At 39.9% G+C, this 24,403-nt stretch overlaps 1 protein-coding gene across 1 annotated transcript in view; it reads left to right on the top strand.

Moving 5' to 3' along the window:
* Positions 1–22,482, top strand: part of BMP5 (bone morphogenetic protein 5) — a 60,263-nt gene extending 37,781 nt beyond the window's left edge. The window contains exons 4-7 of the mRNA XM_075145245.1: positions 2,066–2,263; positions 15,157–15,233; positions 17,080–17,190; positions 20,859–22,482. Coding sequence (XP_075001346.1) covers positions 2,066–2,263; positions 15,157–15,233; positions 17,080–17,190; positions 20,859–21,008 — 536 coding nt within the window. The 3' untranslated portion in view covers positions 21,009–22,482. The remainder of the gene's footprint in view (positions 1–2,065; positions 2,264–15,156; positions 15,234–17,079; positions 17,191–20,858) is intronic.
* The last annotated feature ends 1,921 nt before the right edge of the window (positions 22,483–24,403 follow it).

The following is a 24,403-nucleotide window of genomic DNA, read 5'->3' as shown; positions in this document are numbered from 1 at the left end:
TCTTAATAGCCATCTCATTGCTGAAGTCTAAAGGAAACCCAGAGGAAACTTAATAATATTAAAAGTTATTTTAAAGGGAGTTCACATTGGTTTGAAGGATATTTTGCTTCTCACACAATATCCACCATTGTAAATTCAGAGAACGTAGATTTAAATTCAGAAAACCTCCACACATCTTTACAGCCCTCAGTATATAAATCTAATAGTATTCTTAAAATGTCCACCAGTAAGGTATTAATCTTTTAAAGATAAAATTAAAATTCTGAAAGTCATTGGAACAAAAAATAAAGAAAAATAGTAAAAATATTCCCTCTAGAAATGAGGGGAAACTTGGAACTTTGTTGCAAGAGGCTAGTTTGTCCATGTTGCAATGAATAGAGAATAGTCTGTACAGTTTTTCATATCTGACTTGCAACAGAAGATTGGAACATATAGAAATTAATGTTACTGAATTATTTAATAGTAACTCAAACACACGAAAAGAAGAATTAAAGAAACACAAGACTAAAAAGCCATTTAAAATGAAATCAGAAGCTTCAACAAATATATTTTTCCCTTGCAGTCAAAAAAGTAATTATCAAAATTGCTCAGAATATGTTGCCAATTACTCTGCTCCATAACTGCTAACTTTCTCAGTTCTTCTCTTGCCTTTGCTGGGCTCTCTGTCACTGGAAACATCTTAAACCAATTTAAAGTGCTACACCTGAATAAACATGTTGTAAAAGTGTTTATGTATTGAAGTGGGTCAGTTCAAGGTATGGTATTTGGCTGGAACTTCTAATTTCTCTTTTTACTGCAAAAGGGCTGCCAGAAGGAGGAAGTCTGAGCTGAATTAATACATTTGTTACAGTGGAAGTAGAATGGAAACTACTTTAACCACAAATCAAACTGCCTCTTTCATTTACGCCAGTGATAGAGTTTTTCTAAGAAATATAGACTCTGGCATACAGCCACTGTAAGTTTGTGTTTGAAAAGGAAACCTATATGCTTATTTCTATAAGGTTTACTCCTATGCTTATTTGCAAGTTCTTTTTCAGGATGATTGAGTTAACAGCATTATACGTTTGTGAGGCAGATGCTCCTTCCTTGCCCACGTAGCAAACTTTTCCAGTCGGTTTAGAAGAATCCCCAGGCGCCCCGATGCCACGCAGCGCACGTGGTGCCTGTGCCCATACCTTCCCATTTAAAGGACCTCTGTGTCCCCCACCCAGCACAGCTGCACAGCTTCACATGACACTGTCTCATTTTCTGACGGTTGAAGGGCTCTGCATAATACACGTACGCACAAAAGTGTTTATGCTGCCAAAATAAATTCTGTTAAGAGCAAGGGTTTATTTGCTAAAATGTCACTGATGCAGTTTCAGTGACTTGTTTTGCTTTCTTTTCTTTTGCTGAGGTTTAGATCCTATAATATAGTGAGGTTACTGCACAGTCCTGACTGAACAAATATTTTAAAGAAATATGCACATCCCCTGGGAACGGAACCAGAGTCAATAATGTACATATTTCAAACTATGTTCTCTTGAACGACTGAATGCCTTCCTACCTTTACTAGTGAATGAACATCAGTTTGAGTAACACCGCACAATATTTATTTTTAAAGCAGAAGTATATTTATTATCTACACTTCTCTTTGCTACCAATTTGCTTTGGGGATATAAGGTTCCACACCTCACACTCAAGTGATGCAAAAATTAGATTACCGCATTACGTTATCCTTTCGAGAGCCTATAGACTTTAATGGGGCTCATTTATTTTTCATTTCTATACATGTGTACATGAGACTGAATTAAAATATCTGAGTAATTAATAAGTTATATAGCACACAGAGACCGCAATTTTATGCAATGACAAACTACCTGTAAAGCTGCTGAAACTTTTGTAAATTGTTGGATTTTTTGTCTTTTAAGTTCCGTTCAACAAAATGTGGTTAGGATTCTTAATACGTAAATTCAGGATTATGAGCAAACTCCTTGCCATGCTTCAGTCAGCAGTTGAACTCCCATCATGGCTTCAGGAGGGGCAGAAATTCACCTTTTAACTTACAATTTCCATTACTTTATAGGTCGAAGTATTAATGTTAAATCTGCTGGCCTGATTGGAAGACACGGGCCTCAGTCAAAGCAACCATTCATGGTTGCGTTCTTCAAGGCAAGTGAAGTGCTTTTCCGTTCTGTCCGAGCAGCCAACAATAAAAGGAAAAATCAGAACCGCAACAAATCCAGTAGTCATCAGGAGTCTTCTAGGATGCCAAGTGTTGGCGGTAAGATGAAGCTATGATTTACTAGTCTGTTTAGAGGAGTTATGGGCACCTGCTCAAATACAATGGAGTCACAGCAGCTTAACAAGATTCTGCTCATTGGCTGAACTGTCAGAAACTGTGTTCCCGCTCCATTTCTATCTGCTCCCCTAGCTTTGCTTAAACTCTTTTGTTATGTTCACCCTGAACATGATCTACTTCTGTGAGTCAGGCCACTTAGACGTTTCATGGGCTCCTGGATGGTGAAATGCCCAAGTACTTTGGGAAAGGCTGCACCTGAGCTTGAAACTTATTTTATGTAGTAGGCAACTGGATGGGATCTTTGCTACGCATGACAAAAAGGTAGAGAGAGTAGAGAGAAGGGTTGCACCTCAACTGCTTGTCAAGGAAGCCTCAGTAAAAGACAGTGTTTGGACTCTTGTTTAACTGTCTCTCATTTGAGGAAGCCAAGATGTAACATAAAAATCTGAATACTGGAAATGAGGAAGCTTAGCCAATCTGTGAAACTGTAAAGTGTTTATGAGTTCAGACCAGCTGACACATACTGATGTAAATACACAGTGTATCCCTGAAAGGAAGTGAATTCGATCCCTTATCTACCTGAAAGGTACTGACAATAATGCACGTGAAAACATTGTTAGTCCCATTAGAGCCTAGAGTAAGTTTTGCTCCGATTCTTTCCTGAAATGCTCCTTCAGCTGGAGGCACAAAGTCACTTTCTAAATATTCTCATTTTTGAACAAACATTTCTACCTTTCAGGGACAGCATGGTAGATCACAGAATGATAGAATCATAGAATCGCAGAATATAGGGTTGGAAGGGACCTCAAGGATCATCTGGTCCAACCTTTCTTGGCAAAAGCATGGTCTAGACAAGATGGCCCAGCATCCAGTTCAGTGAAATCTTAAAAGTGTCCAATGTTGGGGAATCCACCACTTCCCTGGGGAGATTATTCCAATGGCTGATTGTTCTCATTGTGAAAAATTTTCCTCTTGTGTCCAATAGGAATCTCCTCAGAAGTAACTTGTACCCATTACCCCTCGTATTTTCCATGTGGCTTCTTGTGAAAAGAGAGTCTCCATCTTCTTTGTAGCCACCCTTTAAATACTGGAATATTGGTGATAAGGTCTCCCCTAAGCCTTCTTTTCTCAAGGCTGAACAAACCCACTTCTCTCGGCATTTCCTCATACGGCAGGCTTCCCAGTCCTTTGATCATCTTTGTGGCCCTTCTCTGGACCTTCTCCAGCCTGTCCACATCTTTTTTGTATAGCGTGGACCAAAACTGAACACAATATTCCAGGTGTGGCCTGACCAGCACTGAATATAGTGGGATAATGACTTCTTCATCCCTGCTACTGATGTCCTTGTTGATGCAACCCAGCATCCTGTTGGCTTTCTTTGCCGCAGCAGCATGCTGTTCACTCATACTGAGCTGCTTGTCTACCAGGACTTCCAGGTCCCTTTTGACAGAGCTGCTCCGCAGTCGGGTAGATCCCAGCCTGTGCTGCACTCCTGGATTATGTTTTCCCAGGTGCAAGACCTTACATTTGTCTTTGTTGAACTTCATAAGGTTCTTGTTAGCCCACTCTTCCAGCCTATCCAGGTCTTCCTGCAGGGTGACTCTCCCTTCCAAAAAAGAGTCCACTTCCCCACTCCGTTGGTATCATCAGCAAACTTCATCAGGATACGCTTGATCCCATCATCCAGATCACTTATGAAGATATTAAACAGCGTTGGGCCCAATATTGATCCCTGGGGGACCCCACTTGTGACAGGTTGCCAGTTTGAAAAGAAGCTATTTACCACCACCCTCTGGGTGCGGCCTGTCAGCCAGTTCCCCCACCCACCGCACAGACCACTTGTCTAGACGGTAACACACCAATTTCTCTAGGAGGAGGCTGTGGGAAACTTTATCGAAAGCCTTGGAGAAATCCAGGTAGACAATGTCCACCACTCGCCCCACATCAACCGAGCAGGTTACTTTGTCATAGAAGGTGATCAGGTTTCTCAAGCACGATTTGCCCTTGGAGAATTCGTGCTGGCTTTTCCCAATCACGTGCTTCGTTTGTCTTGTGATAGTCCCCAGGAGGATTTGTTCCATATCCTTCCCAGGGACTGAAGAAAGATTGATGGGTCTATAATTTCCTGGATCCTCCTTTAAGTCCTTCTTGTAGATGGCGATGACATTAGCCTTCTTCCAGTCTTCTGGGATATCCCCCAATCTCCACAACTTCTCAAAGATTATGGAGAGTGGCCTCGCAAGGACGTCAGCCAGCTCTCTTAACACCCTTGGATGGATATTGTCAGGGCCCATCGATTTGTAGAGGTGAAGCTCCTGTAATAGTTCACATACCAACTTTTCCTTCACTAATGGATCTAGTACCAGCAAACCAAAACCTCAATATAGATGTTATTCTTAAGCCCTGTGGATGTCTACAAGTAAACAAATTAGTATTTAGTAGAAAGCATTCAGCCCTGGATTGGAACACATCTATTTGAGGATTCAAATATGTATTCATTACTTATATCCATCTCAGAACCTTGAAAGTGGCAGACTAGGGACCCCTCTAATATAATGCATAAGCCTCTCCCTGATCTTCTGCACAAGGATGAATTTTGCCTTAACAACCACAAACTGCTACTGAGTTACTAAAGAAGTCATAGAAATTATTTGAATAACTTATCTTTCTAAACATATGCAAAATTTACCTGGTGATCTACTGGAATAAAATCCCACTTTAAGGTTAAAAATGAGTATTAAAACATATTCTGAAAAAAACATTTTTAATCTGCTGCTTCAGTGGTGGGCTCAATTTTATTTGTATATGATGTATAGGTAGAAAAAACACTGTGCTATTTCTCTAGTTTCCACTGAGGACCTGGAGCATAGTTATTTCTGAGGTAGATGACTTAGAGAGATGCACATGTTCCCTCTGAGGATCCTAGCTTTTGAAAAGCCCCTGACATTTATTAAGGCAGCAGGGATGTCTATTTACAACTGGTTTTTGTTTGGGGTTTTTTTGAGTATTGTCAAGTTTTCTGATATTCTGTATAGCTATACCACAAACGGCTCATCTGCACAATTAACTTCTAACCCCTTATTAATCAATATTGCAGGGGAACAGCTATAAATAAATAATAAAAGAAGTCCCAAACTAGAAAATTTTAGCTTTTTACTAGTAAAAAAAAGGAATTACATGCTCTATAGCAGAAAGGCATTTTTAAAATTATTCATTATTTATAAAGTTGTATTGACTAAACATTCTCTCTTCATTAACTGCTTAAACATCTTCTGATATTTTGAAACAATGCAGCTTAAAAATTGACTGAGCATCTTGTAATTCAGATGTGGTTTAAGCATGCACATCAGTTAACCTTGCTAGCTGATGCTCACTCTAAATTCATTCACTTCAATTCAGAGGAATTGAATCTGCATTTTTTTCTGCAGAAACTGCATACTGCTATCGTATGATGCACTTACCTATTTTCATAAAAGGGCTATGGACTTAATGACACAACATGAGGGTGGGGTTTTGGGGTTTTTTGTTTGTTTGTTTGTTTGTTTGTTTTTAAATACAGTCAAACATGATCTGTGCAACTGCATTAACTCCAAAATACAATCTCTTACCTCAAGGGTAAGTAATATTCTCTCTGCACAAAAAATATTTTAAAAAGATTTTTCATATTTCCTGGAAAATGTGTACTAATTTTGAGAATTACATTATTTTGAGGGAGGGGAAAATCGTTGAAGTACATGGTGCACGCAAGGTGCCTAAATATAATACTTTCAGATTGAATCCCATCTTTCTAGTTGGGATGAGAATTACCTCTGGAAGAACTGTCTGTATGTCTCAAAACACTGATCAGCCTCATCTGTGCATCCAGTTGTGCCCCAGAGCTGTTGTAAAACATGAAAAATTGGAACATCTCTTGTGAAATGAGCATTATGAAACAAATTTTCTCCTAACCTATTTAGGTCCCCAGTCTGCATAAGTGTAGAGGTGCATCACTATATATGTTGATCCATGCCAGATCTCTGTCAAAAAAGGTTGCAGTCCAAGAAAACCATACTGTTAAAACAAAATTAGGTTAAGAAGCAATTGCTTGTGCAGTTGCATCAAAGGCAGCGGCAGCGACCTCTGACTGGACATGGAGGCAGCAAGATATGGGCAGGCAGGAATAGGTGGCAAAGCAGAAGGCAGATAAGTAACCACAGCCTCACATAGCAATATCCTCGATAGCAAAACTGCTTGGAGGAGTAGCTCCTGCACCATGGCAAATCAGCTTCCTTGCAGTTTGCCTCAACAGTCCCCATATTACAAAAAACTTATTTTATTTAGGTGCCATTAATGATCAGTGATGACACTGTTCATGCTATAAGTGATTCAAACCACTTTTTCTTTTAATAACTATTACAACAATACTCATTAAAATCTGCAGATGAGCACACTGATGGCTACAAAGGCAATGTGCAGATTCTATCCAGGTGCTCCATTGCGCAAAAAAAGACGCGAATGAGAGAACACATTCTTATTCCCAGATCTTCATGTCTTCGCAGGATACAGGCAGAGTCCTGCCATGGGGACAGCCTGTTTTCAGGGAAAACTTATACCCTTTTCCTCCTATTCACCAGCCCCAGGAACTGTAAAAGTGCAGTGGATATGCTGCATCCCTGCAGGCCTGTGGGAGAAGGCTGATTAGTATAATTCATCTCTTCATATTTAAACCAAAGAAAACCCCAAAGAATTCTGTCCATCATCTTCTCATGGCAGCCTGTCAATAGGCCATATTCTTATCTACCCCCTGATGCAAGATACTGTTGATTAAACGACACAGTGATGGGCAAACATCATTGTGTGATATAGGTCCTTGTTTCTAAGCTTTCCATAATCTTTTATCTACAGCTTCTAAGTTAGACATTGGCAGTGAAAAATGCTCATCTACATAGCCAGACCCAAGTAGGTATGCTGTCATTTATACGTCACAGGATTTGGTTATACTTTTCTCTGCAGATCTATCCCAACTTCACTACAGTCATGCCTTCTTTTTCTCCTTGCTTTTTTCTTCTTCCTTTTCTGTTTCTTTTATCCCCTTTTTTTCCTTTTTTTTTTTCCCTCTTTATCCTTCCCTTTGCCCTTGGCTTTTGTCTTGTTCCTTTTGCCTCTTGGCTTTTGTCTTTTGCCTTCTTCCTTTTGCCTTCTTCTTTTCTAGGTTCTTGGACCTCAGCGATTAGCTTTACTGTATTCTCAGCACGTCAAAAAGGAAAGCCCCACTGGGCAACTCAGTTCTTCCTTTCCATTGGACAACACATTTTTTGAATTATTAATGAAGATATACACAAATACAACATGAAGAAAATAAAGTCTATATGTGTCAGTTATTATAACTGCTGGGCAAATGTTGACAGATTTGGGGTGAGCATCCCTGTGTTGCTAAGAATTTCAAGTGAAGATGACCTCAATGCAGTGCAAAGACAGAGAGAATTTAACTTAGCACACAGACTCCACCTGCCTGCCATGCACAGAGGGGTGAACTGTGTATTACCCAGTTTTATTTTGGTCAAACTGTAGATAAAAGGAAAAATAATTAAAACACATCAAAACAAGACAACTTGTTCCCGAAGTACATCACATAACCCTTCCTTAAAACAAAGGCTGGCTTTATTTTTCTTTATATTTATCCAAAAAAATTACATGTAATTGGGCACTAGAGGATATCCACACTTAAATACTGAATAGTGACTTATACCAGAAAACTTGAAAACAAAGCTACATAATTTTCCGTCATAATGCAGTGAGATAAGAACAGAAAACAATACTTTACTGTGCATTTCCTGTATTTTATTTGTTGAGGTCACATTAATTAATTAAGAACACAGTACTTTGTGATAGTATATATAAACATGTTTATATGTCTTTATTTCCCTTGCCAAAAAAAAATTTTGTTAAATTTCTTATAAATATATTTTCTTGCCCTCCTTCCACAGCTCTTTCTGCTACATAGGGGTTTGGACCCCAAATGCAGTCCCTGAATAGCTGAGGAACAATGTCTTCTTGGTCACAATAGCCTATGATTTTATTCTTGACAAAATAAGCATATGGGCCCTGAAGCTACAGTATGTGAAATTGGATCCTTGGCACCAGATCTTACTATAAATGTCACATTTGATACTTACATGAAATGTTACATTACACACAACATTGGTCTTATATGAAAGATAGAATTCAAGGAAGAAATATGGATTTGCCCGTGTCTCACTTTCTTCGTAGGTGCGTGGGTTAGATGGTGTGCAGATACATGTCTGCGTATGAAACACAGACCATCATATCAGGTGTTCTGGTGTGACCACTCATCCACCTCTGGTTAACCTATATTCAAATAATTCAGAGTATCGAGACAATGAAGACAACTATGTGATGACTTACATATTTATTATTCAGCCTTTCTCCTTTAACTGTAGGGACTTCTGCTACCTTCTGGTGCTAAAACTTCTGTACATATTCTTAAATATGAAAATGTCATGACAGAGAAAACTGGCAAAAGCACAATCTTCAGCTTTTATTTGTTTGCCTGTTTGGGTGCTATCTAAAACCAGATTGTGACTTTCCTGACTTTCTCATATGCATATCTTTCCCACATTTTTCAGTCACAGTTTTTTTTCAAAATGACTTGCATTCTATACGATTGAATTTTAAATTCCCATTAATAGCTGAAACAGAAAAGCTCAATATTTACCTCCTATGAGCACTAATATTAGTCAAAATCACTATACAGATCCTTGTAAAGAGTGATCAGTGAAACACAGTTCAAATTTTTTTAAGTTAAAGTTCCTTTACTCTCCACTACCTTCATGTTACTTCTAACGTGTGTGCAGAACATACTACATTATTACAGACAACTCAGCACAAAGGATGACTTAGAGTTCTTCATTATATTAAAGGCATATAGATTTTTGAAAACTCGTGGTGTCCTAGGGTATCCTGCCTTTTAATGAGTGTCACTGAGAATCAGCCCCTGAAGGGCTAGGGAAACACCATAGAAAAGAAAGTAGCATTCATCTTTAAAAAGGAATGAGGATTTGGGGTATTATATCTTAGAAAGCCTAAGTTAACATCCCCGGTGGTAGTAGAACAAATTATTTAGTACTACAAATCTTGGCTTGTGCACAGCTTTTGACACAGTTTCAGGAGATGTAGTGGGGCTCAGGTATATTCAACAGAAAGAGGGTACATAGCCTGTTAAAAAGAAAGAAGAAGCATATTCAAAGAGCATGTTACCAATAAGAGTAAAATTTGAGTGGGTATTTTGAATGACATCTCATTGAGTCTCTTCTAGATCTGATTCAGTCCAACATTTTATTGGTAATTTGGATGACTGGTCACTCCTCCCAGATCTGATATCCTCTGTGAACTTGCAGAGAGCACACCCTGTGCTATTGCCCAGGTTACTAACAAAGACATTAATCAGTATTGGCACCGGTACTGATCCCTTAGGGACATCCCTAGTAACCAGCTGCCAGCTGGACTTTGTACCACTGATCACAACCCTTTCAGCCCAGCAGCCCAGCCAAGTTTCCACCCATTATATTCTTTACCTATCCCAACAGTATCTGACCAATTTGGCTATAAGAAAACAATGGGAGACGGTATCAAAAACCTTCCTAAAAGCAAAGTGAACAACACCCAGTGCTCTTCACAAGCCCACAAAACTAGTCAGCTCGTAACAGAAAACCATTGGGTTAGTTAGGCACAGTTTGGCCTAGCAAATCCATGCTGACAGTTCCCAAACATCTTGTTCTTCATGTGCTTGGACATGGCTTCCAGGACGATTTGCTCCACAGACTTCCCAGAAACTGAGGTTAAGCTGATTGCCCTTCCTGAAGACAGGTGTGACATTTTCCATTTTTGAATCATCAGAAATATCCTCCAGTCACTATGAACACTCAAAAATGGCAGGGAGTGACTTTGCAATGATGTTGGTCAGCTCATTCCCCGCCCTGAAATTCATCCCTTCTGCTCACATGGACTCATGTATCTTCAATTTGCTTAAGTGGTTCCTAACTCTATTTGTTTTACTGTGGGTAGAGCTTCAGTCACTGGGCACAGGGACTTGGGAGGCCTGAGGGTGAATCTTGCAGTAAAAAACAAGACAAAGCAGTCATTGAGTATCTTAACCTGTTCTGAGTCCTTGTCACTAGGTCCTCTGCCCTACTGAACAATGAATCTGTATTTTTCTTAGTTTTTCTTTTTGCTATGAATGTACCTATAAAAGTCCTTCTTGTTGACCTTCCCATCCCTCGCAAGTTTCAACTCCAGTTAAGCTTTGGCTTTCCTAACATCCATCCCTGCATGCTCAGGCAATGTGTTTATATTATTTCTGTATAGTTCACCCCAATTCCACATTACTTTTACTTCCCATTTGAATCTGAGCTCAGTCAAGTGTTTCCTATTCAGCCACAGTGGCTTTGTGCCATACTTGCTTTACCTGCACATTAGAGTGGACTTACCTTGTGCTTCTCTCAGAAGTTGTCCTGGGAGATCACACCAGCTCTTCTGGTCTCCTTTGCCCTCCAGGCCAGTGTCGCCTGAGATCATATGAAGAAGATCTCTGAATAAGCTGAAATCTGTTCTCCTGAAGTCCAGGGTTACAATGCTGTTGTTGATCTTGGTCATCTCTTGGTAAACTCTTCAGAAGGGATAGCAAGGAAGGAGAGGTGGTGGGGTAGCCCTGTATATTAGGGAGTGGTTTGACTGTCTAGAGCTTAATGATGGTGATGATAGGGTTGAGTGTTTATGGATAAGAATCATGGGGAAGGCCAACAAAGCAGGTATCAATGGTGGAAGTCTGTTACAGACCACCCAACCAGGATGAAGAGGCAGATGAAATATTATATGAGCAGCTGGGAGAAGTCTCACAATCGCTAGCCCTTGTTCTCGTGGGGGACTTCAACTTACCAGATGTTTGCTGGAAATACAATACAGTGGAGAGGAAACAGTCTAGGAGGTTCCTGGAGTGTGTGGAAGATAACTTCCTGACACAGTTGGTGAGTGAGCCAGCTAGGGAAGGTGCCCCGCTGGACCTGTTGTTTGCGAACAGAGAAGGACTTGTGGGTGATAGCGATCACAAAATGATAGAGTTTTCGATTCTCAGAGAAGTAAGGAGGGGGGTCAGCAGAACTGCCACCTTGGACTTCCGGAGGGCAGACTTTGGCCTGTTTACGGGCCTGGTTGACAGAGTCCCTTGGGAGACAGTCCTGAAGGGCAAAGGAGTCCAGGAAGGCTGGACATGCTTCAAGAAGGAAGTCTTAAAGGCGCAGGAGCAGGCCGTCCCCATGTGCCGAAAGATGAGCCAGCGGGGAAGAAGACCGGCCTGGCTGGACAGAGAGCTTTGGCTGGAAGTCAGGAAAAAAAGGAGAGTTTATGACCTTTGGAAGAACTACAAAGAGTGAGGTTATGCAGGGAGAAAATTAGAAGGGCCAAAGCCCAACTAGAACTTAATCTGGCTACTGCTGTAAAAGACAATAAAGAATGTTTCTATAAATACATTAGCAACAAAAGAAGAGCTAAGGAAAATCTCCATCCTTTATTGGATGTGGGGGGAAACAGTGACAAAGGAAGAGGAAAAAGCTGAGGTACTTAATGCCCTCTTTGCCCCAGTCTTTAATAGTAAGACTGTTCTCCGGGTACCCAGCCCCCTGAGCTGGAAGACAGGGACAGGGAGCAGAATGAAGCCCCCATAATCCAAGGGGAAATGGTTAGCAACCTGCTACACCACTTAGATATACACAAGTCTATGGGACCGGATGGGATCCACCCAAGGGTACTGAGGGAGCTGGCAGAAGTGCTCACCAAGCCACTTTCAATCCTTTATCAGCAGTCCTTGCTAACTGGGGAGGTCCCAGTTGACTGGAGGTTAGCAAATCTGACACCCATCTACAATAAGGGCCAGAAGGAGGATCCAGGAAATTACAGGCCTGTCAGTCTGACCTCAGTGCCAGGGAAGGTTATGGAGCAGATCATCTTAAGTTCCGTCACATGGCACGTACAAGACAACCAGGCGATCAGGCCCACTCAGCATGAGTTTATGAAAGGCAGGTCCTGCTTGACTAACCTGATCTCCTTCTATGATAAGATGACCCACTTAGTGGATGAGGGAAAGACTGTGGATGTTGTCTACCTAGACTTTAGTAAAGCCTTTGACACCGTTTCCCACGGCATTCTCCTGGAGAAACTGGCTGCTCATGGCTTGGATGGGTGTATTCTTCGCTGGGTAAAAAACTGGCTGTATGACCGGGCCCAAAGAGTTGTGGTGAATGCAGTTAAATCCAGTTGGCGGCTGGTCACAAGTGGTTTTTCCCAGGGCTCAGTATTGGGACCAGTACTGCTTAATATCTTTATCAATGATCTGGATAAGGGGATTGAGTGCTCCCTCAGTAAGTTTGCAGACGACACCAAGTTGGGTGGGAGTGTTGATCTGCTCAAGGGTAGAAAAGCTCTACGGAGGCATCTGGACAGGCTGGATCGATGGGCTGAGGCCAACTGTATGAGGTTCAACAAGGTCAAGTGCCAGGTCCTGCACTTCAGCCACAACAACCCCATGCAACGCTACAGGCTCGGGGAAGAGTGGCTGGAAAGCTGCCCAGAGGAAAAGGACCTGGGGGTATTGGTCAACAGCCAGCTGAATATGAGCCGGCAGTGTGCCCAGGCAGCCAAGAAGCCAATAGCATCCTGGCTTGTATCAGAAATGGTGTGGCCAGCAGGAGCAGGGAAGTGATTGTCCCCCTGTACTCAGCACTGATGAGGCTGCACCTTGAATACTGTGTTCAGTTTTGGGCCCCTCACTACAAGAAGGACATTGAGGTGCTGGAGTGTGTCCAAAGAAGGGCAATGAAGCTGGTGAATGGTCTAGAGCACAAGTCTTATGAGGAACAGCTGAGGGAACTGGGACTGTTTAGTCTGGAGAAAAGGAGGCTGAGGGGAGACCTCATCGCGCTCTACAACTACCTGAAAGGAGGTTGTAGTGAGGTGGGTCTCGTTCTCTTCTCCCAAGTAACAAGCGACAGGACAAGAGGAAATGGCCTCAAGTTGTGCCAGGTTTAGATTGGATATTAGGAAAAATTTCTTCACCGGAAGGGTTGTCAAGCATTGGAAGAGGCTGCCCAGGGAAGTGGTTGAGTCACCATCCCTGGAGGTATTTAGAAGATGTATAGATGTGGTGCTTAGGGACATGGTTTAGTGGTGGATTTGGCAGTGCTAAGTTAACAGTTGGATCTTAAAGGTCTTTTCCAACCTAAATGATTCTATGATTCTCTCAGAACTTTTGAACTACACCATATCATGGTTGCTGCAGCCCCATCATGCTGTAGTTCTCATCAACTCTTCACCTCCAACCTGTTCTTTATTTACTGATTTGCATAAATACAACATAATCCTAAGGCAACTAGGCAGGAGTATATAAAAAAAGAATCTGAAGCTGATAATTTGACAGTGTGGTTTTGCTGCAAAGCCCTTATTCTGAGATAAACTACTAGAAAATAATCCAGACATTGTGGGAAATAATTATATTACTTTATTTGGCACTGTGTTCAGTTTTGGCCATCACATCTTCAGAAAGACACAGAGAAACTGAAGAGAACCCAGAGAAGCCATGATAACACAGAGCAGGACAGCTGACAAGAAAGAGTTGGTAAATTTGCAGAAAAGTTCCTTTAGGCCAGCTATTTGGAAGAGTTTTCTGCAAGGATAGTGAAGCACTACAATGGGTTATCTCACAGACTGTAGAACTTCCTTCCTTTCATTTTATGTGAAAAAGGCCCCTCTCCTAATTTTCGAGGAATTTTTCAACAGAGACCCTCCCATCCCAGTCTCAAGGGTTTTAATGTTAAAAAAGTGTTCCTAAAAAAAATTCTGTTCCTGAAAATGAAGATTTTGTTCCTTTTTCAATGTCTTCCTTGTTTGGTTTTTTTTTATTGTTGTGAATTTCAGCCGACTTTTTTTCTGCCAGAATGGTTATTTTTGTCCAAAAAAACCACTTTAAGCATTCTTGAAATGGAACCAGAGGAGACATCCTGTCCTCCCGGCTCCATCGCATGCCTCACTGATGGCATCACTTGAATACCACTATAAACCAACTCTGGGGTGCTAACGTGGTGAAGGCATGACCCTATTCCCTTTCTTTCCTGTTACTCAGGGGAAGTAAGGAACAAGTACTAGATTTTCTCCAGGATTAAGATTGTCCTGGAGAAGCATGTGTGGAAGGTTCTCTGTGTCCTTCTATCCTGACACATCTCTGACAGTGCAGAAACATTCAGGCCTTTAAAAAGCATCTGTTAGCCTACTTGTTTTCATTAGTATGACCAACTAAAGATCATCAAGTGGTGAATATTTCCAGAGAATATGTTAAAAAATGAAGGAGCACAAAATGCACTAAGGTTTAAATAGCGGACTTTTGGGAATTCTGTTGTTTCAGGACAATTTTTATCATTGTTAATTTATCTTTTCAATTGGGCTACTTTCTTTACCTGGCGATTAAACCTGTGCCAACATACAGATGACTTCCCCATATCTTGGATCATGTTCTCACTTGTCCTCCTTTGATTACGTGTGTGCATATTATCAGAGTTGTTACCTGGTTAGCCAGCAAACAGACATCTTGTAAACCTGTTTCCCCTAATGCTGAATGCATTGTTTTGTCTGTGTACACAAATCGTGTCAGACTGACACTGCTGATTCTGCATTTCCAAGTTTACACTGTCTTTATGACCAACCCTAGCAATATAAATGACAGCATGCTTGTTCCTTTCCTTTGTATGGTTTGGTCAGGAGCTCAAAAATAGCTAAATCTTGTTAGTTCTAGCAATGCTTCTAAACCATGTATTATTATTTTCTTCTTGTAGATTATAACACAAGTGAGCAAAAGCAAGCATGTAAGAAACATGAACTTTACGTGAGTTTCCGAGACTTAGGATGGCAGGTATGATTATAAATGCTGTTTCCTATCAGCTCAAATTGGGACAATCTATTTTACAGTTCCCCATTACTTACAGTCTGTTTTCTTCATGGTAATTGGTATTTCACTGATGAGAGACAAATTCTTTAAATGCATTTTGTAATGAACCCCTATTGCTATCGTTTTACCTTTTTTGGCTGCTGTTCTCTCAAAGATTTTGCATACATTAATGGCTTTACGATCTGGATTCATTCACATAGAGATAAATCTGAACTATTACTCAAGATATGAATAGATCTGCAGTAAATAAAACCAAGGAGGACACACAGCAAGCTCACTACCCTGGCCTTCAGGAGAGCAGACTTTGGCCTCTTCAGGGATCTGCTTGTTAGAGTGCCATGGGACAAAGCCCTGGAGGGAAGAGGGGCCCAAGAAAGCTGGTTAATATTCGAGGATCACCTCCTCCAAACTCATGAGCGATGCATCCCAACAAAGAGGAAATGGGGCAAAAACACCAGGAGGCCTGCATGGATGAACAAGGAGCTCCTGGACACACTCAAACACAAAAAGGAAGGCTACAGAGGGTGGAAGCAAGGACAGGTAGCCTGGGAGGACTACAGAGAAATTGTCCGAGCAGCCAGGGATGAGGTTAGGAAAGCTAAAGCCCTGATAGAATTAAATCTGGCCAGGGACATCAAGGGCAACAAGAAAAGCTTCTATAGGTACGTCGGGGATAAAAGGAAGACTAGGGAAAATGTGGGCCCTCTCCGGAACGATACGGGAGACCTGGAGAAGGCAGAAGTATTCAATGACTTTTTTCCTTGGTCTTCACCAACAAGTGCTCAAGCCTCACTGCCCAAGCTGCAGAAGGCAAAGGCAGGGGCTGGGAGAACGAAGAGCTGCCCACTGTAGGAGAAGATCAGGTTTGAGACCATCTAAGGAATCTGAAGGTGCACAAGTCCATGGGACTTGATGAGATCCATCCGAGGATCCTGAGGGAACTGGCGGATGAAGTTGCTAAGCCACTATCCATTGAGAAATCGTGGCAGTCCGGTGAAGTTCCCACTTTCATTTTTTGAAACAGTAAATTCTGGTATGCCCCAAGATGTCCAAGGCTTTCAGATCAGTCATTCAAGGAGGTCATAGAGAAAAGAAAATCTATTTTTTTCACAAAAAATACTTGAAGACTTCAAAGTTTCAGTTGGAAAGCCAAAGCTACACTGTACAATATTTGATCAGTGAAAGTCAGGGTGAAATGAGATACAAAGAAACAAAACCCACGATGTAGGTACTTGATCCTCTCTGCCCTTCCCACAGCATCTCCATTACCTTTGCCTGGCAAAGGAGGAATTCAGCCAACTAAACACATAGCTTTCATTAACATTTTAAGATATTTTCCCCCTTGTGGTCTTTTCCCCATGCTCTGTTGCTAGAAATACTCAAAATGCATGACTCAGTGACATTCCAACAAGTAATCTCTAGCAACCCTCAGTCTCACACAATAATACAATTAATGATATTGAGTATGCTGAAGAAAGAGGATGCATTTTAATTACTTTTGTTGCACCAAGAAGTGCTCAGGATTTTCTGGGAAGAAAAGCATTCTGACAAACATATTTGGACCTTTCATTCCCCTTATAGCTTCATTAGTTGGTATTCAGTAGAGATTTCTAAGTTTAATTTAATTTTCATCTGAGTTTTGCATGAACAAAGCAAATACTTCTTTTTTTTTTTTTTTGGCAAAAAAAGTAATTTAACATGCCACATTCTGAAGTTCATTTTGTCCTCTGACAAGTCTTACTTTGATACAGTTTTAAATTTTCTGAGTAAAAAAAAAAAAATTGAGTGGGTTTATTTGTTCTTGTTTTAGGATTGGATTATTGCACCGGAGGGCTATGCTGCATTTTACTGCGACGGAGAGTGTTCTTTCCCCCTCAATGCCCACATGAATGCAACAAACCATGCCATTGTTCAGACTCTGGTATGCCTCTGCCTATGTTGTTGTTGCCTATTTTGCGGTTTAAGTGTCTTGGCACAGGAGCTGTCTCTTCCTCTCTGTCTACTACTATTGGATTTTGATTATTTCTGGGTAAATGATAACCCATTTTAAGAAGTGCTTTGATGATTACACTGGAGGGAGGATGAAGTGTCCAGAGTGGCCTGTGTAGTAGGTTTCCCTTCCATTTCGAATGCAATAACACATGAGAAGACTGTGTCATATTACTGGACAATTGTGTAGATGGGAACCAAAGAGGCCCCCTGGTCCCACTTCCAAGAGTTTTCTGCAGCTTATTGAAGCTCCATGTTAACATCTACATGCTATATCTTCCAGAATTGTTGACATTTGGCCACTCTGTGGACCTCTGTTGTCAACTGTTGGCAGAGATGCTTAAACCGTAATTTAATGTGAAGCTTTGCAAGCAGATGCATTTGTATGTAAGAAATTGTGTTCAGTCATGCCTGGCTAACAAACGCAATTTATAAATAAGTGTGTTTGGATCTGTTGCTCTGCTTGGTACTTGTAAAAGGGGATTTGCAGCCAGCTTTCTGCCTCTGCTAGTTTTTATGTTAGTCCTGTGCATCAACTGGAGCAGCCAAAAAGATGATCTTAGATGAAGCAGCTGTCTAGGTTCTCCTCTACCCCAGCAGCATTCAACTACAGTTTGGAAAACACAGCACCTACAGAAACCAAGGCCTTTAGACTATACCTAAATGTAATGCTGCGAGTCTGATGTCTGGTCATGATTTTTCACCTGTGCCAGCTGAAGAACTGGCTCTGAACAGCATCAGTATTAGCAGAATAATTAAGAAGCAGGAGAATGAGAGGTAATACACGAGGAGGCAGTGGGAGTATGAAATCAGAACAGGAAAGGGTTGCCATCCCTAATTAGTTTCTGGAAAGGTCAAGGCACTCAACTGCAATTAAAGTAACATGGGTTTAAGGCTCCCTCTGACTTAAACTGATAATAGGAAAGTATCCTGACCATCAGACTATGCTGATGAGTCTGTCCATGGATGGTGATTTTTTCTTTGATTTTGACTTAAAAAATCTCTGCCTGAAAAACCTTTCCCCCTTCAGAAATAAGTGCAGCTATTACACTCCTGGGGAAAAAACCCCCACAAAACCAAAACCCCACACCAAAAAAACCCAGAAACAAACAAACGAAGTTTGATTTCTTTCTGATACAAAACAAATTCTGCTGTGAAAATGGCCAAGTATTTCTACATGAGAGGGACATTTTTAAAACCTCAGCATGTGCTGAGATCTTTTCCTTTCCATTCAACTTTTCATTTATGCACCTTCTCCAAGTCCACCCACCAATGCAACATTATTGCTCTATACCAGAATTCGAGTCAGCAAGATTTACAAAAAGAAGGGAAAATGTCAGAGGCTGGAAATAAATAGAAGTGTGGTAAGGGGTTCAGGTGAAAGGGAACAGCAAATGCCAATTGGCAAGGAATATAGCAATGTGCCTAGGAGATGATGAAGAACAGTGTATATGCAGTCCTGAGCTGGAAAGAAATAGGTCAGCAAAGCAATAGTTTAGCATTATGCAAACATTGTCCAGAAAAGTTGCCAATATCAGTGAGATCCTCAGGTTAGAGTTCCCTCCTACAATTGTGGACTGTTAAATAAGAAGTGGCCCAGTGCTACTTTCTCTTGTGTGTCTATCCTTTCCAAAAATGGTTAATTTCCCATTGTTAAGAAATTTGTGTAGTTTGTCCTATTTTTTTAATTGGATACTTAAATTTTCCCTCCTTTTTATGGCCTTTTTGGAATTGTGTGTCTCCCTCTGCATGTACTGTACATGCATTCAGTTGTGCAGCCAAAAAATCATGAGACTAATTAAATTTTAACTGCACATAAATTAGATGAGATAACAGTAGTTGAATGCTTTCTGGTTTAAATTATACAAAATTCAGATTTACACAAGGTGTGCACATGGGGATGGCTTGGGAAACAATTATTCATACACTCCACCCTAATCCAAATGTAATCATCTCCCAGCCATACTGGTTACACCATTCTAAAAAAAGCCCACTCGTTGGGTTGGGAAGTGATTGTTCCTTGGTACCCCTCCAAACTTTACTGACTCTTTTTTTTTTTCTTTTGTAACAAGAAAAGGAGAAATGCTGGGCCAGTACCTCTCTCTCTCTTCTTTTTTTGAGACTGAACTTAGGCAGACAGATGATGCAGATGCATATAAATACAAGACAGACTGCATTTAATGAATTATATAAACTTTCTTCTACTCTCTCGCTTCCCATCATCCTCAGAACAAGTGTTGGAGTAGCATTGACCCCCTGGTCATGCGAGTCACTGGATCAGCATGTTGACTCACACTGACTTCCAGGCTCACTCTTGAAAAGGCTGTGAGCATCACTGTCGTGCGGGGCTAGCAGGACCATGGAGATCCCAGCTGCGATGGTAGGGGCTAGTGGGACCAGGAGTTACGGCAGGGCAAACATCTGCCTAGACAAGGCACAATCATTCTTTTCTCCAGTGCTTTGCTATTCATTTGTTAAACTGTTTTTAAATGTGTGTCTAAACCCTTACTAAACTGCTACTTCAGGATTTATTATTGCTTATTTCAAAAGACCTTCTCATGGTAACAGTTATGTAAAAATCGTTTCCTGATAGACTGTTCTCTGTTGTCTGGCAAAGGCTCTGGGCTTATATCACTGCAAGACAGATGGCTCTAACAGATTTACAAAGACTTAACATACAAATGAAACCTATTACTGCTGAAGTCTTTATCCATGCCTTAATAATCTCTTGCCCTCTCTATTACAACTCCCTCTTTTCTGGCCTCCCCAGTTTCCAACTCTTCAGCATGTGTAGAATATTACATCCAACCTTCTTTCAAGTACAAAGAACTTGTATTTCCCCCATTTTCAGATATTTCCACTAGATCTTGTTCATTCTGGGATGCTGTTCAAAACTCTTTTCCTTCTCTTTAACCTTTCATTGATATATTTCAGCCTAGTGAACATAAAGCCTTCTCTGCCTCAGCCCTTTCCCCAAACTTTCTGTCCAGCTGGCACCCACCTTATGAATTGATTTTGACTTCAGTGGAAGTAGAATTGGATCCACGGATACCTAGATAAGACCTTAAAATGCGCTCATGCTGTCTGAGAACCCACATCTTACTGTTTCATAGGCTGAAAACAGTTTCAGTATGAGCCTTTGCCTGCACAGCCTTTGCTGCCTGCAGCAGACTTTCCTCCACGCTGAGACCCTGACACAGGAAAGCATTTTAGCACATGTCGGGGTCCCGGTGAGACCTGGGACTTGAGCCTGTGCTTCATGTTAAGCACTGTCCTCAGCAGAGATGGTACTGACAATATGTTTAAGTGTTTTCCTCAGCAGCTGCCTAACTCCAACGCTTTTCTAAATTTCAACTGAAAACCAACTTTCTGTCTTGGCCGCTCCTCCTCATTTATCTCTCCATCTGCTATTATTGTATAGCTCTGCCCACGCGATTGAAATCAGAGCAACATTCTGGAGGTAAGCTGTGCTTTAAAGTTGCTAACCGAGGAAAATCTGCGACCGCAGCACTCTCTGAATTGCAAAGACATGTTTTGCACTGACGTTGTCCTTGTACCTCTCTGTTTGATATATGAGCTATATATTTATCTGTCTTTCAGGTTCATTTGATGTTCCCCGATCATGTACCAAAGCCATGCTGTGCACCAACAAAACTGAATGCAATCTCCGTGCTCTACTTTGATGACAGTTCCAATGTTATTTTAAAAAAATACAGGAATATGGTGGTGCGTTCATGTGGCTGCCACTAGAATAAAAAAAAAAAATAATCTAAAGCAGAGGGTTTTATTCAGGATTGTAATAAAGTCAAGATATGAGCCTTGCTGATGAAAAGGCAGTCCTAAATTTATTCCATTTCACGTCATCTCTCATTTAAATGTACAGTATAATGTATATAGTAGCTTTTATTTATTTAAAAGTATATAGTTTCTTTTGTATGAGCAAAATTTCAAAACCATTTATTTTATGGGTCACCTTACTATGCAGTAGAACTTCACAAACTAATTTTTCAGTTGACCATACTGGAATCTAATTCATTCCATTTCAATATTTTAAAGTAAAGCCTTTGTATAGATTTTTTTAAAGATCGAAACTCCAGAACTTCTGTAACTGCTTCATATTGTTAAAGGAACTAAAACGCATTTGGTCCTATTGTGCCAATGAAAACTGTGGTGAAGTATTTATTTAGAAAAAGGCACAGAAAAAAAACTAAACAAAACTGCTTGGCCAAACATATTTTTTCTTTTAGAAGTTCTGCTCCATTAGAAAAAGTCAAATGTTGAACAATGTTTAAGTAAATAAATAGTAGATAGAAAATAGAAGTGAAAAGATTGCACATAATTGTTATAACTATTTTCTTTAACAAGATGAGTGTAACTGGAGGAGTACGTTACTTCTTGGCTTGCGGGCTGCAGAGTTTGCAAAAGGGAATTCTGTGGAGACAGACTCTCACCTCTACCTATGACTGTCCAAGTTAACGCTAAAAATTGAACTACAACATTCTTACCTCAAATCGCATCAGTCTATTCTCTATTACACTGCTCCGGCAAATATTTTTATAATAACAGCACAAGGTAAAATCAAACAAAAAAAACACACAAGCCTTCCCATTATATACACAAGTTGCTATTTATACAAAAGACGCAGAAGACAGGGTATGGAAGGGTTTTGCTCTATTTAGGTCCCACTTTTGGATGTATTTTCTGAGTGTGGAAGGGAAGGCACAGGGGATGCAGAAATTGCTACCTGTTTAATTGAAAATCTTGTCCCTGATGGGGGCTGTTTTCAGGCAAAGATGAAAAACACCTTTCATAACAAGCCGGTGGGTAATTTGCAGCCTACTTTCTGTCCCATCTGCTTTTCTATCAGGTGGAAATTGGTTTAAATCATGAGATGTAAGATGGGATATCTTTCCTTTTTTTTTTAGCATTAACTATCTTAAATTTGAAAATTCTTAAATCCATATAAATAATTTTTAATCTCCCTACATTTTTGGCCTCAAATGAAATCCTGTGGTTGTCAACTGCACAACTAGTTACAGATTATCATTCTCACCACCACCACCCATATGCTTATTTTGAATTTACCACATTTAATGTCTTTGGATACCCCTTTGTTTTAGTGTTATGGAAGTGGGAAATAGAAACTCTGTTTTCTCTTTACTACATGGCTAATTATAATATATGCTTTTATCATGAATTGCCTTGATTAAAAATGCTTCATTTAAACAGTTCTCAGAGTGTTGTGAAAGAACGATAGGACATATCAGTTTCTCCTTAGTCTATTCATGTAAACTCTGACTTCTCTGGTTATTTAAAGCATATTTCAGAAAACTCAGATTATTACAGACTGATAAAATCAATGTGTGTGTGTGACTGTGTGTATGCATGTGAATGTGCAACTGTCTTTTTGCAGAAACTAATTTATTTTATCTTGCTATTGGAGTAATACATAAATCCTTTTTATGCATACACTCAGTTTTTTTTTGAAAATTAACAGTTCTGATTTCAGTCCTAGAAGCTCTTTCCCCTTAATACAACAGTTCAATTTTACACTTCCATCTCTATTTTATACTGACATTACCTACGTATCTACATTTATTTGCAGTTCATGCACAAGGCTGTATAGCAAAATATAATGTCTCCAACAGAATTACCATTTTGGAAGGTTAAATTCCTGGATTGTCTTCAAAAAATTTACTGGTTTCTGTATAAATTGGGTAGGTGGATATGTTTTTTTGAACTCAATTTATTCTAAATGGAATTTGATGGAAACTAAATTTTGGGTACATTAAGTAATATATTTTTAAATAATGGTGTACCATTTTGAGAATAAGAAACTGAAGATTATTGTTATATTATTCTCTAAAATATGCTGTTGGAATATATTTCTATATTTTGAGACATAATAAACCTGTAATACTGTTTTATTCTGCTGTGATTTTGCTTCTGAGACACATGAAAAAATGTCACTGGCCTCATATATTCTTTTAAAGGTAAAAGCAAGAGATGACCAATAGTTATGAATAGGTTTTGTTGCAGTTCATTTTTTAAAATAGACATTTTGTAAAATTACTTTTATTACTTCTTAAGTTGCAGCTGGTGAACCATCTACACTATTAATAAAAATCATACCTCCAAATCATACTTCCAAATGTTAATACTCCACTGAAAATATACTAGAAAGTAGAAATAGTTTTAAAAAATCTCCATAAAACCCTAACTGGTCATTCTTCTGTTTGAAAGGAAGGATGGTGACACCACACCCTCTGCATTCTCTGGATAAGTGTATATATGTGTGTTTTCATGTAAAATTGTTCAGGTAAGCCCTTCTGCAGTAGTACCTAATACAGGGCGCTTTGTTCTTTTGCTAGGTCCTATCAAATACCTGTTATTTTACATATATTTATAGATAATATAGACACACATATAATACATATAATATAATGTGTATGTAATGAGATTAAATTATATTAAATATATACCCATATATATAGCTGTATCTATTTCTATAGTTGTGAAGACCATTCCATTATTGTTTAGGACATGAGAGCTTTGTTCTTTTTAAAGTTGTTTAAGCTTTCTGCATCCTTAACAACTGGAAAATCTAAAGGGCTAAAACCCATAAAAACAGAAGCAGCTCTGTACAGAATTAATATTACATTCAGAGCTTCATAGTCTTTAACTTACTCATAATGTTAACACAATTGCTACACATTCTGGGCCAAATTCAAATGTTTACAGGATGTTACTAGTGACCACTTCTATGGCTTAGGAGTTTTCACCCAGTGGAAGTCGGAGTTAAGAGGTGAATAGTATTGCAGCAGTGACTTCATCTCCCTTTAAAAGCGTGTAGTTCTCCAGGCGTGATTTTGATGTCCAAGACAAGGTGAGCTTTGACTGACTGAAGTGTGGAGCATTTCTAAGTTCTCTGATATGCTAAGCTCTGAACTCATATAATGGTCTTCCTTCAGTTAGACCACCTGATGGGCATCTCTCCTTTATCTGGATGCCTGTTTCCAAAAAGTATTTATAGGGTCAAGTTTTTCTGATTTTTGCCAAAGGTTTCAAATTCATTAATTAGGGAGCAGGGGTTAGGGAGACATTTGTTGATAGTCAAAAACATGCTTGTTCAAGCTGTCTGGTAG

The sequence above is a fragment of the Calonectris borealis genome, chromosome 3 (assembly GCF_964195595.1).
Source record: "Calonectris borealis chromosome 3, bCalBor7.hap1.2, whole genome shotgun sequence".
Taxonomy (NCBI): Eukaryota; Metazoa; Chordata; class Aves; order Procellariiformes; family Procellariidae; genus Calonectris; species Calonectris borealis.
Note: the sequence above shows the minus strand (reverse complement) of the source record. Positions and strands in the feature narration are given on the sequence as shown.